Source organism: Oncorhynchus clarkii, chromosome 25 (genome assembly GCF_045791955.1).
Source record: "Oncorhynchus clarkii lewisi isolate Uvic-CL-2024 chromosome 25, UVic_Ocla_1.0, whole genome shotgun sequence".
NCBI lineage: Eukaryota > Metazoa > Chordata > Actinopteri > Salmoniformes > Salmonidae > Oncorhynchus > Oncorhynchus clarkii.
The window spans coordinates 39,248,204-39,266,448 of NC_092171.1; the positions used below are offsets into that span (position 1 = coordinate 39,248,204).

Consider the following 18,245-nt stretch of genomic DNA (forward strand, 5'->3'; position numbering starts at 1 on the left):
TCTACAGTACTACTGCCAAGAGATGAGCTATAGGTGTACCTACCATAGGACTCCCCTCGAAGCTTACCATTGACTATGTACATTCCCAGCATGCGACAGAGCTGCAGGAGTCGTGACTCGTTTATGTTGGTTATGTTGTCATAGTTGTGCCTAGGGGGGCATATGGGGGAGGGAATGCTGTCACCTCCAGGCAGGTGTTTGCCGAGGGTGTCAGATTATTGTCTGGTTCTGGCATTTAGGTCGCCACAGACTAGTACATGTCCCTGGGTCTGGAAATGTTTGATTTCCCCCTCCAGGATGGAGAAGCTGTCTTCAATAAAGTATGGGGATTCTAGTGGGGGGATATACAGTAGATAGCACACAGGAGGATATTTTTCACTCTTAAGATAATTTCCTTTTGAATTTCTAGCCAAATGTAAAATTTTCCTGTTTTGATTAATCTAATAGAGTGAGTTAGGTCTGCTCTATACCAAATTAGCATACCCCTGAGTTTCTTCCCTGTTTCACACCTGGTAGTTCGGTGGATGGGACTACCAGCTCTCTGTAACCTAGAGGGAAACAAGTGGGTCTATCTCCTCTATACCATGTTTCTTGTAGGATGACAATGTCTGTATTTCTGATTTCTTTGATGAAGTCAATGTTCCTGCTCTTTAGGCCAAAGGCAGATGACCTCAGGCCTTGGATTTTCCAGGATGAGATAGTGAAGGATTTGTGTTCCTTAAAGTGTCCAGTTGTCCATTGTGTGATTTGGCCTAAGGCCAGTAATTGTGAGCAGAATATGATGAGCATCTGGTACATGCCATTAGCTTGGGCTAGTGTAAGAGTGGGGGTTGGGCCTTTTTTCCTTTTTTCCTGGTTCCGGGCGAAGGTGTGCACTGCTGCCTTGTAGAGGTGGACCTGGTCATAGAGGCTGTTCTAGTCCAGGGTGGACCTGGTTAAAGAGGCTGTTCAAGCCCAGGGTGGAGTGGTGGGCACTGCTGCCTTGTTGAGGTGGACCTGATCATAGAGGCTGTTCAAGTCCAGGGTGGACCTGGTCATAGAGGCTGTTCAAGTCCAGGGTGGACCTGGTCATAGAGGCTGTTCAAGTCCAGGGTGGACCTGGTTAAAGAGGCTGTTCAAGTCCAAGGTGGAGTGGTGGGCACTGCTGCCTTGTAGAGGTGGACCTGGTCATAGAGGCTGTTCAAGTCCAGGGTGGAGTGGTGGGCACTGCTGCCTTGTAGAGGTGGACCTGGTCATAGAGGCTGTTCAAGTCCAGGGTAGAGTGGTGGGCACTACTGCCTTGTAGAGGAGGACCTGGTCATAGAGGCTGTTCAAGTCCAGGGTGGACCTGGTCATAGAGGCTGTTCAAGTCCAGGGTGGAGTGGTGGGCACTGCTGCTTTGTATAGGTGGACCTGGTCATAAAGTCCAGGGTGGAGTGGTGGGCACTTCTGCCTTGTATAGGTGCACCTGGTCATAGAGGCTGTTCTAGTCCAGGGTGGAGTGGTGGGCACTGCTGCCTTGTAGAGGTGGACCTGGTCATAGAGGCTGTTCTAGTCCAGGGTGGAGTGGTGGGCACTGCTGCCTTGTAGAGGTGGACCTGGTCATAGAGGCTGTTCAAGTCCAGGGTGGAGTGGTGGGCACTGCTGCCTTGTAGAGGTGGACCTGGTCATAGAGGCTGTTCTAGTCCAGGGTGGAGTGGTGGGCACTGCTGCCTTGTAGAGGTGGACCTGGTCATAGAGGCTGTTCTAGTCCAGGGTGGAGTGGTGGGCACTGCTGCCTTGTAGAGGTGGACCTGGTCATAGAGGCTGTTCAAGTCCAGGGTTGAGTGGTGTGCACTGTTGCCTTGTATAGGTGGACCTGGTCCCAGAGGCTGTTCAAGTCCAGGGTGGAGTGGTGGGCACTGCTGCCTTGTAGAGGAGGACCTGGTCATAGAGGTTGTTCAAGTCCAGGGTGGACCTGGTCCTAGAGGCTGTTCAAGTCCAGGGTGGAGTGGTGGGCACTGCTGCCTTGTAGAGGTGGACCTGGTCCTAGAGGCTGTTCAAGTCCAGGGTGGAGTGGTGGGCACTTCTGCCTTGTAGAGGTGGACCTGGTCATAGAGGCTGTTCAAGTCCAGGGTGGAGTGGTGGACCAGGTAAACATTTGGTTTTGAGGCACAGTCACAGGAAATACTTGTGTTTACACGCTGTATAGTAGCAGGGTGGAAGTATTTTCCTGGTAGCAGGGTGGAAGTATTTTCGTGGTAGCAGGGTGGAAGTCTTTTCCTGGTAGCAGGGTGGATATAACCACTTGTGCATTGGGGAAAGTAGAAGAAGCTTTTTTCAATCACTCCTGTGAGTGCTGTGGCCACCCTTTCCTACTGTGTTCTCAGGTCGTTTGTGCCTGTGTGTATTATTATGTGGCTGGGTGACTCTAGGTGGTCCTCAGACAGAAGGTCTAGGGATTGCTGGGTGTTTGGACACCAGAGTTTAGACACAGTGCGTTTGGGAAAAATGTTTTTTTCTTGTATATATTTCCCATTTGAGTCCATAAGTAGCACAATCTGTGTCTTGTGTATGTTCCCCTGGGCTTGGGGTTCTTCATGTCTCTGTCCCGCTGTGATGTCAAGGCTATGGTCAGGGTCTGGGGTGGACTGTTCTGCTGTGTTGTTGAGACATTTGTCTTCTTGGCTTTTGGAAAGAAAATATAGCTTCAGACTGAAAATTATTCACTCAGTTCCAGGCTGGATGGTGTTTTCAGGTTTATGTTGTTTTCCAGAGAATTTGCTGTATAGCTTTGGAATAATGATCTTTGGCAGTTGTAAGCCTTCCAGGTGATTCCGTAATTTCTTCCAAAATCAGGTTGTAGGTTTTGAGTTTTTATTTGGAGTGAAGGTTATGTTGTAGAGGGCAGTATCCTGTATATGTCCCTGTTTTTCTAAATCTATCTTTTTTTAAGAAGATGCTGAAAAATACAGGCGCTCATCTGCTCATGACCTCAACTCTCTCTTGACTCTCTCCCGCTCTCTCTCTCTCTCTGTCTCTCTCTCCCCTCCCCCTCCGTCACTCTCTCTCCCCTCTCTCTCGTTCTCCTAACCTCTCTCTCTTTCTCCCATCCCTCACTTTCTTCCACGCTCCCCACTCTCTCTCCCTGCCTCTCTCTCCCCTCCCTCCCTCACCACCCCTCCCTCCAACCCCTTCCCCTCTCTCCTCCAACTCTCTCTCTTCCCTACCCCTCTCTCTCTCCCCCAACTCTTTCCCTCTCTACTCCCATTTCTCTCTCTCTCTCTCTCTCTCTCTCTCTCTCTCACCCTCCTCTCTCTTGCCCCTTCCCCTCCCTCACCCCCTCCTTCCAACCCCTTCCCCTCTCTCCCCCACCTCTCTCTCTCTCCCCCACCTCTTTCCCTCTCTCTCTCTCTCTCTCTCTCTCTCTCTCTCTCTCTCTCTCTCTCTCTCTCTCTTTCTCTCTCTCTCTCTCTCACCCTGTCTCTCTGACAGTAAGTTCTACGGGGCATTTGCCAGACCTACTCACTCAGCGCTGTCTGTTAAATTTATTCTGGAGAGCTTTAGAGAAAGATGTGATGGAAAAAGAGGAGTGGGCGAACAGTCTCAGGACAGAGATTTGGCCGTAAAACAGCACATTTTTAAAACATAATGGAATGCATTCTTTCTGATACACTCTTGCTGCCCCATCTCTTTGCTAGTACACTAGTAGAGAATGAGACAAATCATGTGTGTAACAAACATTTACAATGGAAGCATCTGTGAAAGTTGTCATACTGATAACAAAGCACATGACAGAATTATTATGCCAAGTTTTCAAATTACCAGTTGTTTCTTTGGTAAGATATATATATATAAAGTGATCTGTGCATTTGAACAACAGTATAAATATTCCTATTTCATTTTGGCATGTAAACAGAATCACCACTGCTGCCCATGTGTTTTAGAACGAGGCAAGAACAGTGCAGCCAGCTGAAAAGTGCATTGGACGGTGACACAACATAAGCACAAGGAAAATGCACAGATGCGACAAGTTGAAAACATATTATCTCAACTGGGGATAGATAGCTCAACTGGGGATAGATAGCTCAACTGGGGATAGATAGCTCAACTGGGGATAGATAGCTCAACTGGGGATAGATAGCTCAACTGGGGATAGATAGCTCAACTGGGGATAGATAGCTAGCATAACGTCACAAGGATGATGAGTTCTCCAGTAACTTTTTTTTTTTGCAAACCAAAATCCCTGACTTTCAATCTTTGTCATTCTCCTTCTTCTTCTTCTTCTTCTTCTTCTTCTTCTTCTTCTTCTTCTTCTTCTTCTTCTTCTTCTTCTTCTTCTTCTTCTTCTTTTTCTTATTATTATTCGGAACACTATTCATCTTACACCGTTTAAGGTAGAAACACCTTTCAAACCTTTAAACGTGTAGACTGGTCGGGAATAGTGTGCTTCCATACAACTTTTTGATATATTTTATACATTTTAAACTACACTGAATGAAAATATAAACACAAGGACATCAGTCAATTGAAATAAATTCATTAGGCCTGTCATGTCTTTGGCTATGCCGGATTAAGTGATATGACATGCTGATCTATAAAATAATTTCTCCGTAATTAATATTACCTGATTGAGCTAATCATGCAAATGTAATTAACTAGAGAGTCGGGCACCACAAAATAATATTTATAGATCTGTTATCTTCCGAATAAACTCTTAAAGACCTAGTAATATTTTACATCAATATCAGTCAATATTAATCGTCATCTTAATTCAGTCTCATCTGAAAGTTGTAAATTCTTGGTTATCTGCACGAACCCTGGCTAACAAGATGAACCAGCAATACAAAATTGGGTTTAATAATTTATTTACTAAATACCTAACTAATCACACAGAATTACACATACACATAATATACACATACACATATACACATACACATAATTAAATCATAACTTGATTACAAATTACATCATAAAGGAAAACGATATGACAGCTTGTTACACAAAAGAAAAGGGGCTGGGTTTGAGTGAAAGAGCGGGAAGACTGAGGAACAAAGGGCGAATCTGTGCTATCGTAAATACAGTATCTTATGCATTCTAAATTACCGCCCATTTGGAAAAGGAAAATGCAATAAATATTTACTCTGAGTTGCGCTTCGGTAGGTTGGTGGTAGATGGAAGGCAGTGTTGCCCAACCTAGTCCTTTGTCCTTTGAAGAATGTCTCTGCTGGTAAATTGAATACGTTGTAGTAACGTCGTTGTGTGGTAGACGGCATACTCTGTCTGTTCCTTCCTAACCCTCGTTTGCAGCGGCTGTTGCTAACTAAACGACTAGGAGGTATCACTTCTGTAGTGAATATGAGTTCAAAGTTCATACCATTCGCAAGCAAAGCTCATGCTGATGTTGGCTTCGTTCTGTAGTTATTATCTGAACCATTCTGACATCGGACCGTCGTCCTCACGTCCTCGGAACAGGAGGTTATATTGTCATCAAGGGCTTATATAGGAAGGGAGAGGATGGCGTGTTTGAAAAGTTTTATAGCCCAAGTCCCTTTACAGGGGCGGGCCACCGAATGAAAACCCAAATCTCACATTTTAGAGGCTAAAATCACATTTCATCCCATCACGAATAATTTCATATTCAAACATTTAAATTGAACAACAATTCCATGTGAATCCGATAACTCTGATGTGTAGACTTTCCACTGTATAGTTTATGTCATCTTATCATTGATGAGAATGTCTCAGATGACCACCAAACTGACATCATATTCATTAAGTACCACCGCATATGTTCAATTGGTCGGATTACCAGAATATAGTTCATTTCCCCCCACCTTCTGATGTTCCCAGAATCTCTATGATAACCAAGGGTTTTGCAAATGTAACATCAGTAGGGTAGAGAGAGGAAAGGGGGGAAAGAGGTATTTATGACTGTCATTAACCTACCCCCAGGCCAACGTCATGACAGGCCCTAATCTATGGATTTCACATGACTGGGAAAACAGAAATTAATCTTGTTGTTTACAGATACCTTTAAAAAAAGATAGAGGGGTGGATCAGAAAACCAGTCAGAATCTGGTGTGACCACCATTTGCCTCATGAAGCGCGACACATCTACTTCGCGTAGAGTTGATCAGGATGTTGAATGTTTCCTGTGGAATGTTGTCCCACTCCTCTTCAAAAGATGTGCGAAGTTGCTGGATATTGGCAGGAACTAGAACATGCTGTCTTACACGTCAATCCAGAGCTTCCCGAACATGTGAAGCCGGATGTGATGGTCCTGGGCTGGCGTAATTACATATGGTCTGCGTTTGTGAGACTGGTTGGACGTACTGCCAAATTCTCAAAAAAACATTGGATGCAGCTTACAGTATGGTAGAGAAATTAACATTAAATTCTCTGGCAACAGCTCTGGTGCAGTCAGCATGCCAACTGTATTCTCCCTCACAACTTCAGACATCTGTGGCATTGTGTTGTGTGACAAAACTGCACGTGTAAGAGTGCCCTTTTAAGGTCCCCAGCACAAGGTGCACCTGTGCAATGATCATTCTGTTTAATCAGCTTCTTGATATGCCACACCTACCAGGTCAATGGATTATATTGTCAAAGGAGAAATGCTCACTAACTGGAATGTAAACAAATTTGTGCACAGCATTTGAGAGAAATAAGCTTTTTGTGCATATGGAAAATGTTTGGGATCTTTTATTTCAGCTCATGGAACCAACATGTTTATATTTTTATTCAGTGTATTAAGCTTTTGGTTCTTATTTTTTGTCCTTCATCCACTTTCAAGGGATTTCCTCAGCATTCTCAAGATCCCATTGTGACATCCTCACTCACAACATTCTATTCTATTCACTCTAAACAATGCACTTTTTTGACACAAATCAGCTACTTTGACCGCTTTCCCAACAATTTACAGAAAGGTACAACATATGCAATCTTCCTCTGCTGTTCAAAATGAAAAATCAGAACATCATCATCTGGTACCGATCAAATGTTACAGCTGTTTAAGGTATATAGTCTATCAAAGTAATCAGATCAGATATTAAAATATATTTACTGTTGACTATATTTCACCACTTCACTTAAGTAAAAGGTTTTCAACTTCTTCCTCAAACATACTTTCAAAGAGCTGTCGCAAGTCACACAATTTTTATTCATGGGAAATGTACATGTAGTTACAGTTGAAATTGGCATGCAAGCTAGTTAACTACTGGTAGCTAGCTAGCGCGGCCCACTAGCTTGTCCCACTAGCAAGGATCTTACACAGGAGAAGCTAAAACTGTGATGCGAATTGGGCACAGCCACAGAGCCATGATTGTTTGTCCTACCAGATCTAGGAGAAGGTTATAGATGGTGGATCCCTCAGTCCTTCAAATGTTGATGGTTGTAGATATCCAGTTCAGGCCACAGGCTTCCATTGACAGTCATAATTATTTATTCACAAGTTCATTGCAATTTGCTATTGCTGTTAAGCCATCTGTTTAGTACCTGATAGAGCAGTCCCAGAAGACCCGGGCGTTCATATTAATGCTCACAAAGGTCCAAAATCATCTGATGAAATCCTAATGTCCTAATGGATAAGCTACCACTGTACCTGAGAGTGTGTTTTTGTGTGTGTGTGTGTGTGTGTGTGTGTCTATGTGTATGTGTGTGTGTGTGTGTGTGTGTGTGTGTGTGTGTGTGTGTGTGTGTGTGTGTGTGTGTGTGTGTGTGTCTGTCTGCCTGCATCTGCCACACTGTTCTTCAACAATGAGGCCCCTCAGGCGTGTGTGCTTAGTCCCCTCCTGATCTCCCTGTTCAACTATGACTGCGTGGCCAAGCACGACTCCAACACCATCATTAAGTTTGCTGATGACACAACAGTGGTAGGCCTGATCACCAAAAACAGACAACCTATAGGGAGGAGGTCAGAGACCTGGCAGTGTGGTGCCAGGACAATGACCTCTCCCTCAATGTGAGCAAGACTAAGGAGCTGATTGTGGACTATAGGAAAAGGAGGGCCGAACAGGCCCCCATTAACATTGACGGGGCTTAAGTGGAGCGGATCGAGAGTTTCAAGTTCCTTGGTATCCACACCACCAACAAACTAGCATGGTCCTAACACACCAAGACAGTTGTGAAGAGGACATGACAACACCTTTTCCCCCTCAGGAGACTGAAAAGATGAGGCATGGGTCCCCAGATCCTCAAAAAGTTATACAGCTGCACCATCAAGAGTATCCGGACCTGTTGCATCACCGCCTGGTATGGCAACTGCTCAGGATCTGACCGTAAGGCGCTACAGAGGGTAGTGCGTACGGCCCAGTACAAGGCCAAGCTTCCTGCCATCCAGGACCTACAGTTGAAGTCAGAAGATTACATACACTTAGGTTGGAGTCATTAAAACTTGTTTTTCAACCACTCCACAAATTTCTTGTTAACAAATTGTAGTTTTGACACAAGTATTTATTCCAACAATTGTTTACAGACAGATTATTTAACTTATAATTCACTGTATCACAATTCCAGTGGGTCAGAAATTTACAAACACTACGTTGACTGTGCCTTTAAAGAGCTTGGAAAATTCCAGAAAAGTATGTCATGGCTTTAGAAGCTTCTGATAGGCTAATTGACATAATTTGAGGCAATTGGAGGTGTACCTGTGGATGTATTTCAAGGCCTACCTACAAACTCAGTGCCTCTTTGCTTGACATCATGGGAAAATCAAAATAAATCAGCCAAGACCTCAGAAAAAACGTCTGGTTCATCCTTGGGAGCAATTTCCAAACCCCTGAAGGTACCAAGTTCATCTGTACAAACAATAGTACGCAAGTACAAACACCATGGGACCATGCAGCTGTCATACTGCTCAGGAAGCAGACACAGTCTGTCTCCTAGAGATGAATGTACTTTGGTGCAAAAAGTGAAAATCAATCCCAGGACAACAGCAAAGGACCTTGTGAAGATGCTGGAGGAAACAGGTACCAAGTCTATGTATCCACAGTAAAACGAGTCCTATATTGACATAACCTGAAAGGACGCTCAGCAAAGAAGAAGCCACTGCTACAAAACCACCATATAAAAGACAGACAACAACTGCACATGGGTACAAACATCTTACTTTTTGGAGAAATGTCCTCTGGTCTGATGAAACAAAAATAGAACTGTTTGGCCATAATGACCATCATTATGTTTGGAGGAAAAAGGGGGAGAATTGCAAGCTGACGAACACCATTCCAACCGTGAAGCATGGGGGTGGCAGCATCATGTCGTGGGCGCGCTTTGCTGCAGGAGGGGCTGTAGCACTTCTCAAAATAGATGGCATCACGAGGAATAACTATTATGTGGATATATTGAAGCAACATCTCAAGACATCAGTCAGGAAGTTAAAGCTTGGTTGCAAATGGGTCTTCCAAATGGACAATGACCCCAAGCATACTTCCAAAGTTGTGGCAAAATGGCTTAAGGACAACAAAGTCAAGGTATTGGAGTGGCCATCACAAAGCCCTGACCTCAATCCTATAGACAATTTGTGGACAGAACTTAAAAAGTGTGTGAGAGCAAGGAGGCATACATACCTGATTCAGTTACACCAGCTCAGTCAAGAGGATTGGGCCAAAATTCACTAACATTTTTGTGGGAAGCTTGTGGAAGGCAACCCGAAACGTTTGACCCAAGTTAAACAATTTAAAGTCAATGCTACCAAATACTAATTGAGTGTATGCACACTTCTGACCCACTGGAAATAAAAGCTAAAATAAATCATTCTCTCTACTATTATTCTGACATTTCACATTCTTAAAATAAAGTGGTGATCCTAACTGACCTAAAATAGGGAATTTTTAAATGTCAGGAATTGTGAAAAACTGAGTTTAAATGTAGTTGGCTAAGGTGTATGTAAACTTCCGACTTCAACTGTATATGATAGGCGGTGTCAGATGAAGGCCCAAAAAATTGTCAACGGTTCCAGTCACCCAAGTCATAGACTGTTCTCTCTGCTACCACACGGCATGCGGTACGGCACCGCCAAGTCTCGGACCAAAAGGCCCCTTAACAGCTTCTGCCCCCAAGCCATAAGACTGCTGAACAATTAATCAAATGGCCACCCAGACTATTTGCATTTGATTATCTATGCATAGCCACTTTACAAATTACCTCGACTAACCCCCGCACATTGACTCGGTACCGGTACCACCTGTATACAATCTCGTTATTCTTATGTCATTTTCTTGTGTTTCTTTTCAATACATTTTTTTTTTCACTTTAATTTATTTGGTAAATATTTTGTTAACTTTTTCTTGAACTGCGTTGTTGACTAAGGGCTTGTAAGTAAGCGTTTCACGGTAAGGTCTACACTTGTTGTATTCAGCATTTCACGGTAAGGTCTACACTTGTTGTATTCAGCATTTCACGGTAAGGTCTACACTTGTTGTATTCAGCATTTCACGATAAGGTCTACACTTGTTGTATTCAGCATTTCACGGTAAGGTCTACACTTGTTGTATTCAGCATTTCACGGTAAGGTCTACACTTGTTGTATTCAGCATTTCACGGTAAGGTCTACACTTGTTGTATTCAGCATTTCACGGTAAGGTCTACACTTGTTGTATTCAGCATTTCACGGTAAGGTCTACACTTGTTGTATTCAGCATTTCACGGTAAGGTCTACACTTGTTGTATTCAGCATTTCACGGTAAGGTCTACACTTGTTGTATTCAGCATTTCACGGTAAGGTCTACACTTGTTGTATTCGGCATTTCACGGTAAGGTCTATACTTGTTGTATTCGGCGCACATGACAAATACATTTTGATATATTTTTTATTTAGTTGCATATGTGCTTCCATTCTTGCTCAAAAGGCATATGTGTGCACATGTGTGTGTGTGTGTCATAGGAACTTGACATAGCTCTGGCATAGGACTCCACGGTCTGTGCCAGATGTATGGGTCTGCAGCTGTGGGGAAATAGCAGAGGTGGGACCACTATTATTCAAGTCACAAGGTCTGAGTCTCATGTAGAATGGGTCCAAGACACAAGGTCTGAGTCTCACGTAGAATGGGTCCAAGACACAAGGTCTGAGTCTCATGTAGAATGGGTCCAAGACACAAGGTCTGAGTCTCACGTAGAATGGGTCCAAGTCACAAGGTCTGAGTCTCACGTAGAATGGGTCCAAGTCACAAGGTCTGAGTCTCACGTAGAATGGGTCCAAGTCACAAGGTCTGAGTCTCACGTAGAATGGGTCCAAGTCACAAGGTCTGAGTCTCACGTAGAATGGGTCCAAGTCACAAGGTCTGAGTCTCACGTAGAATGGGTCCAAGTCACAAGGTCTGAGTCTCACGTACAATGGGTCCAAGACACAAGGTCTGAGTCTCACGTAGAATGGGTCCAAGACTCAAGTCCATGTCGCGCATTCTAAGAGCATGTCAAGTCGACTCTCAAGTCAAGTAAAAATCTCTACATGTAGATTGACCAAATATACATTGGGTAACAGCCCAATAGAAATTACCTGTGTATCAGGCTCAACCGGTCCTATCTGAATGGACACACGTAGAGAAACCAAATGGAACAGGAGCTCAAACTGATAGGCCTACATAATATAAGCACTTGGCCCTCGGGACCATACAATTACTCAATTGGCATTTACAACCGATAAATTGGTTCTACAATGTAAAAGGCAATTTCCAAATCCATTGTTACATTGATACATTTGTCTTAATCCGACTATTTCAACAGCATGCATGCATGGAACAATCATTTTCTCTTATTCAATGTTCTGACTACAAAGCGTTACGCGCACAGGCCACATGGTCTTAATTCAATGCTCCACTGAGGCTTTACACGCTCCTATTATGCACAACAAAAAAATGACCGAGACATAGGACACAGACACATGGAACTCATAACCCGGGTAAAAAAAAAAATACATTTAATTAAAAAAACACAACTTCTACCTCATGAGTCTTGTGAATGTTCTATAAACGCTGTGCTCACTCAGAGCAGGGTAATAAATTGTTTGGCTAAATGAAAGTGTATTGTAGTCTTATCAGACATGAAACAGAAATGTCTAGGTGTTGCAAGAAATGGTACGGGGATGGAATGGTGAAAATCGCTGTCGATTATTGTCGTATTAGATAGAAGGTACATTTACAGCATGGGGCCTATGCATTTAAACGTGTGAAACCAACAGCAAACGTTTCAACAAGAGAGAAAAAAAGCACTCCAATTGTTAAATACCAGTAGGCCTATGATAGTAATTCTTGCCCCATTTCTGGTGAATTTGCAAAGAAAACAATTAATATTCTTGATCACCAAACATTTATTTATTATGGCAATCCTCTCTTCCTACAATTTGACATATGTGTTGCACCCGATCCTTTAGCTGTACAGCAAATCAGCAATCTGTTCTCTAGCTCACCCGACCTGTGTTGATTGACAGTTTGCTTGTCCAATCAGAGTGCAGAGTGTGCATTTCACTAGACAATCTTATGCATTTTTTTTCTTTTTACAAGGGACGATGCTGCGGCTACAGTCTCTGGCCTCCTGTAGAAAAATCTGCGTCGACTCTGTGAAACAAAATGAGTGACGAAACATTACCAAACCTGTCCAAATAAATTCAAGTCATCAGTCTCAAGTCAAAGTCGAATCCCGAGATTTGAGGCTGCAAGTTCAAATCAAGTTATCTATTTTCTATCAAGTCGAGTCTCAAGCCATAAAATGTGTGACTGGAATCAGATTGGGGTCCAAGTCATGTGACTTGAGTCCACAATTCTGGGAAATGGGTCAAAGGTCATTGCTGATGTAAGGCTGCAGCCCTGGCCTTGAGGCTGCAAGCGAGGTGGGGACAAAGCGATCATAGTGCCTCTGCGGTTCTGGGTCATACAGATAGGAAATGAGGGGCATTTGAAATCAGAGCTTGGCGCTATACAATAGCTGGCCATTGCAGACCACACGGATCAGACCACACGGAGCAGACCACACACAGGTCTAACCCCAGTCTGAAAACCAATCCCTATGCTTTTTTAGATGAGTAGATTAGTACTTAGTATAACTGAACAAAGGTCATATTTGTAAGAAATATGGTGGAAGCTTGACTAAGTTCTGCGAAAAACCATGTGGAACCTACATCGTGTAGCTCACATCTTTCCCACTCTATCAGATCTACAGACACAGGAGGAGTTGAGACATGGGGTTGTTTTGGACTGAGCAATAGACATGTTGCTCACACAGAGACACAAAGCACAGTCTGGGAATGTGTTTGGGAATCTGTTCATGAATCTGCACGATGCCAAAGTTGGTCAATTAAAGAAAGGCACAGTTTATCATGCTATTGTTTTGACATTAGAAAGGGTTGTTGTCGTTAGAGCCAAGATGGCTGCCACCACTGGGGCAGTTTCACAAGATGAGTTTCACAAGATGATTAACACCGATTGTTGTGACACTGAGTCAAGCATACTCTGCCACACAGTACGCATCCAGTGGTCTGAGAGAGAGCATGCCGTGGTGCAGAGAAAGACAAGCAGGGAAAAAAGACAGAAAGATAGAGATAGAGGGGTGGTTTTGGGAGGATATTACATCATTGCCAAGTGTTTATCATTTTAAAATAAGGCTTGTTACACTCCAAACCCTTTTGTCCAGGGAAACCCATAAGAACAGCATAGAAGAATGCTGCTGCTTGCAGAAAAAGTCCATCAAGAGCCATGCCGGATGGTTAGGCCTGGTTCCAACCCTCTGTGTCTCTGTGCAGCTGCTTATCCGTTCAAACACAGGACACAGGTCAGATGTGGGGAGAAACAGGACTTCTCACTGGTACTAGAAAGCAGTGAGCTCAAGCTTCAGGCTTGGACGAATACCAGGTCGAATACAGTATAGACCTGGCCTGGTTAGTTTGGTAAGCTGACAAATGTATAGACCACAGCCTATATTCTGATGGAGGGCTACAGTGTCAGGTCAGCCACAGACAGCTGATCCTCCTCTCCTATCCTCTCCTCTCCTGTTCTCTCCTCTCATCCCCTCTCCTCCACTCCTCTACTCTCCTCCTTTCCCATCCTATTCTCCTCTCCTATCCTCTCCTCCTATCTCCTATCCTCTCCTATTCTATCCCTTTCTCTCTTCTTCTCCTCCCCAAAAACAGGGGTGAAACCTGAGATGCTGTATTTGTCAGGAGGGAGTTAATGGTGTGATGTTGGCTTCCTGAGATTGGTCTGGTGTTCTAGTGTCCCAGTGTCTTCTAGTGTCCAGTGTCTTCTAGTGGCCCAGTGTCTGCTAGTGTCCCAGTGTCTTCTAGTGTCCCAGTGTGTTCTAGTGTCCCAGTGTCTTCTAGTGTCCCAGTGTCTTCTAGTGTCCCAGTGTCTTCTATTGTCCCAGTGTCTTCTAGTGTCCCAGTGTCTTCTAGTGTCCCAGTGTGTTATAGTGTCCCAGTGTCTTCTAGTGTCCCAGTGTGTTATAGTGTCCCAGTGTCCCAGTGTCTTCTAGTGTCCCAGTGTCTTCTAGTGTCGCAGTGTCCCAGTGTCTTCTAGTGTCCCAGTGTGTTATAGTGTCCCAGTGTGTTATAGTGTCCCAGTGTCTTCTAGTGTCCCAGTGTCTTCTAGTGTCCCAGTGTCCCAGTGTCTTCTAGTGTCCCAGTGTCCCAGTGTCTTCTAGTGTCCCAGTGTGTTATAGTGTCCCAGTGTCTTCTAGTGTCCCAGTGTCTTCTAGTGTCCCAGTGTCTTCTAGTGTCCCAGTGTGTTATAGTGTCCCAGTGTGTTATAGTGTCCCAGTGTCTTCTAGTGTCCCAGTGTCCCAGTGTCTTCTAGTGTCCCAGTGTGTTATAGTGTCCCAGTGTCTTCTAGTGTCCCGATGTATGCTAGTGTCCCAGTGTCTTCTAGTGTCCAAGTGTGTTATAGTGTCCCAGTGTGTTATAGTGTCCCAGTGTCCCAGTGTCTTCTAGTGTCCCAGTGTCTTCTAGTGTCGCAGTGTCCCAGTGTCTTCTAGTGTCCCAGTGTGTTATAGTGTCCCAGTGTCTTCTAGTGTCCCAGTGTCTTCTAGTGTCCCAGTGTCCCAGTGTCTTCTAGTGTCCCAGTGTGTTATAGTGTCCCAGTGTGTTATAGTGTCCCAGTGTCTTCTAGTGTCCCAGTGTCTTCTAGTGTCCCAGTGTGTTATAGTGTCCCAGTGTGTTATAGTGTCCCAGTGTCTTCTAGTGTCCCAGTGTCTTCTAGTGTCCCGGTGTCTTCTAGTGTCCAAGTGTCTTCTAGTGTCCCAGTGTGTTATAGTGTCCCAGTGTCTTCTGGTGTCCCAGTGTGTTATAGTGTCCCAGTGTGTTATAGTGTCCCAGTGTGTTATAGTGTCCCAGTGTCTTCTAGTATCCCAGTGTGTTCTAGTGTCCCAGTGTCTTCTAGTATCCCAGTGTCTTCTAGTATCCCAGTGTCTTCTAGTATCCCAGTGTCTTCTAGTATCCCAGTGTGTTCTAGTGTCCCAGTATCTTCTAGTGTCCCAGTGTCTTCTAGTATCCCAGTGTCTTCTAGTATGCCAGTGTCTTCTAGTGTCCCAGTGTCTTCTAGTATCCCAGTGTCTTCGAGTATCCCAGTGTGTTCTAGTATCCCAGTGTCTTCTAGTGTCCCAGTGTCTTCTAGTATCCCAGTGTCTTCTAGTATCCCAGTGTCTTCTAGTGTCCCGGTGTGTTATAGTGTCCCAGTGTGTTCTAGTATCCCAGTGTCTTCTAGTATCCCAGTGTCTTCTAGTATTCCAGTGTCTTCTATTGTCCCAGTGTGTTATAGTGTCCCAGTGTGTTATAGTGTCCCAGTGTGTTATAGTGTCCAAGTGTGTTATAGTGTCGCAGTGTGTTATAGTGTCCCAGTGTATTCTAGTGTCCCAGTGTGTTATAGTGTCCCAGTGTGGTATAGTGTCCCAGTGTATTATAGTGTCCCAGTGTGTTCTAGTGTCCCAGTGTCTTCTAGTGTCCCAGTGTCTTCTAGTGTCCCAGTGTGTTATTGTGTCCCAGTGTCTTCTAGTGTCCCAGTGTGTTATAGTGTCCCAGTGTCTTCTAGTGTCCCAGTGTCTTCTAGTGTCCCAGTGTCTTCTAGTGTCCCAGTGTCTTCTAGTGTCCCAGTGTGTTATAGTGTCCCAGTGTCTTCTAGTTTCCCAGTGTCTTCTAGTGTCCCAGTGTGTTATAGTGTCCCAGTGTCTTCTAGTGTCCCAGTGTCTTCTAGTGTCCCAGTGTGTTATAGTGTCCCAGTGTCCTCTAGTGTCCCAGTGTGTCATAGTGTCCCAGTGTCTTCTAGTGTTCTATTGTTTATATAAAGATATGGAAAGAGGTGGTTACAATGGGCTCAGTCTCCCCATTGAATGTCTGAGCATTTTTGTTTGGTTCAGAACAGATCCTAGTGTGTTCCTGGTGTTGTGTTCTCTGGCATTGTTCCGTCCCGGTGTTCCGTCCCGGTGTTCCATCCCAGTGTTCCATCCCAGTCTACTATCCTCATGTTCCATCCTGGTGTTACATCCCAGTGTTCCATCCCAGTGTTCCATCTCAGTGTTCCATCCCAGTCTACTATCCTCATGTTCCATCCCGGCGTTCCATCCAGGCCTTCCATCCAGGTGTTCCATCCCGGCGTTCCATCCCGTTCTTACATCCCATTCTTCCATCCCAGTGTTCTATCAGTGTGAAGCTCTGCTAGATGCATGTGTCTGAGCGCCCAGTGTGACACCTGAGTTGGTTCACTCTGCAGGGGACAGTGACTGCAGCAAACTGACTACACACGACTACACAGCTCATTTCTCTGTTGCACCCAGTTTTTTGCAATGCCATAACCAGCCCTGGGGCTGCTATGGAAAGTAGTGCATTTTGGGATGCATTGCTTTTCTACTGCAGTGCAATATGTCCCCCTCTGCACAGAGCTGCAACCCCTACGTTAGTTATGACAGGAGATGTTAGCTCTCTTTTGTTGTGAGAGGAACCAGTACTTGATATCCTGGTCAAATATTAGAGTGCAATACTGTATTTGCCTTTCCATGTATTCCTGCATATGACAATGCCATGAACATGACTCATCCTGCAGTCATAACTGGAGTTTTACACCCAATCTCTGGTGTTTTTCGGCTTGCAAACTTCCCCCTTTTTCCTCCAAACATAACGATGGTCATTATGGCCAAACAGTTCTATTTTTGTTTCATCAGACCAGAGCACATTTCTCCAAAAAGTACGATCTTTGTCCCCATGTGCAGTTGCAAACTGTAGTCTGGCTTTTTTATGGCGGTTTTGGAGCAGTGGCTTCATTCTTGCTCAGCGGCCTTTCAGGTTATGTCGATATAGGACTCGTTTTACTGTGGGTATATAGATACTTTTGGACCTGTTTCCTCCAGCATCTTCACAAGGTCCTTTGCTGTTGTTCTGGGATTGATTTGCACTTTTCGCACCAAAGTACGTTCATCTCTAGGAGACAGAACGCGTCTCCTTCCTGAGTGGAATGACGGCTGCATGGTCCCATGGTGTTTATACTTGCATACTATTGTTTGTGCAGATGAACGTGGTACCTTCAGGCGTTTGAAAATTGCTCCCAAGGATGACCAGACTTGTGGAGGTCTACAATCTTTTGCTGATTTCTTTCGATTTTCCCATGATGTCAAGCAAAGAGGAACTGAGTTTGTAGGTAGGCCTTGAAATACATCCACAGGTACACCTCCAATTGACTCAAATGATGTCAATTAGCCATCAGAAGCTTCTAACGCCATGAAATCATTTTTGGGAATTTTCCAAGCTGTTTAAAGGCAAAGTCAACCTAGTGTATGTAAACTTCTGATCCACGGAAATTGTTATACAGTGAATTAAGTGAAATAATCTGTCTCTAAATTTTTTGGGGAAAAATTACTTGTGTCATGCACAAAGTAGATGTCCTAACCGACTTGCCAAAACTATAGTTTAACAAGACATTTGTGGAGTGGTTGAAAATGAGTTTTAATGACTCCAACCTAAGTGTATGTAAACTTCCGGCTTCAACTCTATATGACTGACCCTCAAACCTCCCTCTCCATCTCCCTCCCTGTAGAAACTGGTGTGTGAATGTATATGACTGACCCTCTCTGTTTCTCTCCCTCCCTGTAGAAACTGGTGTGCGTATGTAGTGAAGAAGACAGTGAGCTGTGTGGTGGAGGATGGAGTGGAGACCTACGTGAAGCCTGACTACCACCCCTGCTCCTGGGGCACGCAGTGTTCCCGTATGGTGACGTGAGTATTCTTCTATCATACATACACACACATATACTCACACACATATTTTCACACACACAAACACACATGCAATATTGCGTATACTAACACACATATA

The 18,245-nt window shown here is 44.3% G+C and overlaps 1 protein-coding gene across 1 annotated transcript in view; it reads left to right on the plus strand.

The window, feature by feature from the left end:
- LOC139383386 (EMILIN-1-A-like) overlaps window positions 1–18,245 on the plus strand; it is an 86,938-nt gene that overhangs the window by 47,260 nt on the left and 21,433 nt on the right. The window contains exon 2 of the mRNA XM_071127911.1: window positions 18,023–18,145. Within this exon, the coding sequence (XP_070984012.1) occupies window positions 18,023–18,145 (123 nt within the window). The remainder of the gene's footprint in view (window positions 1–18,022; window positions 18,146–18,245) is intronic.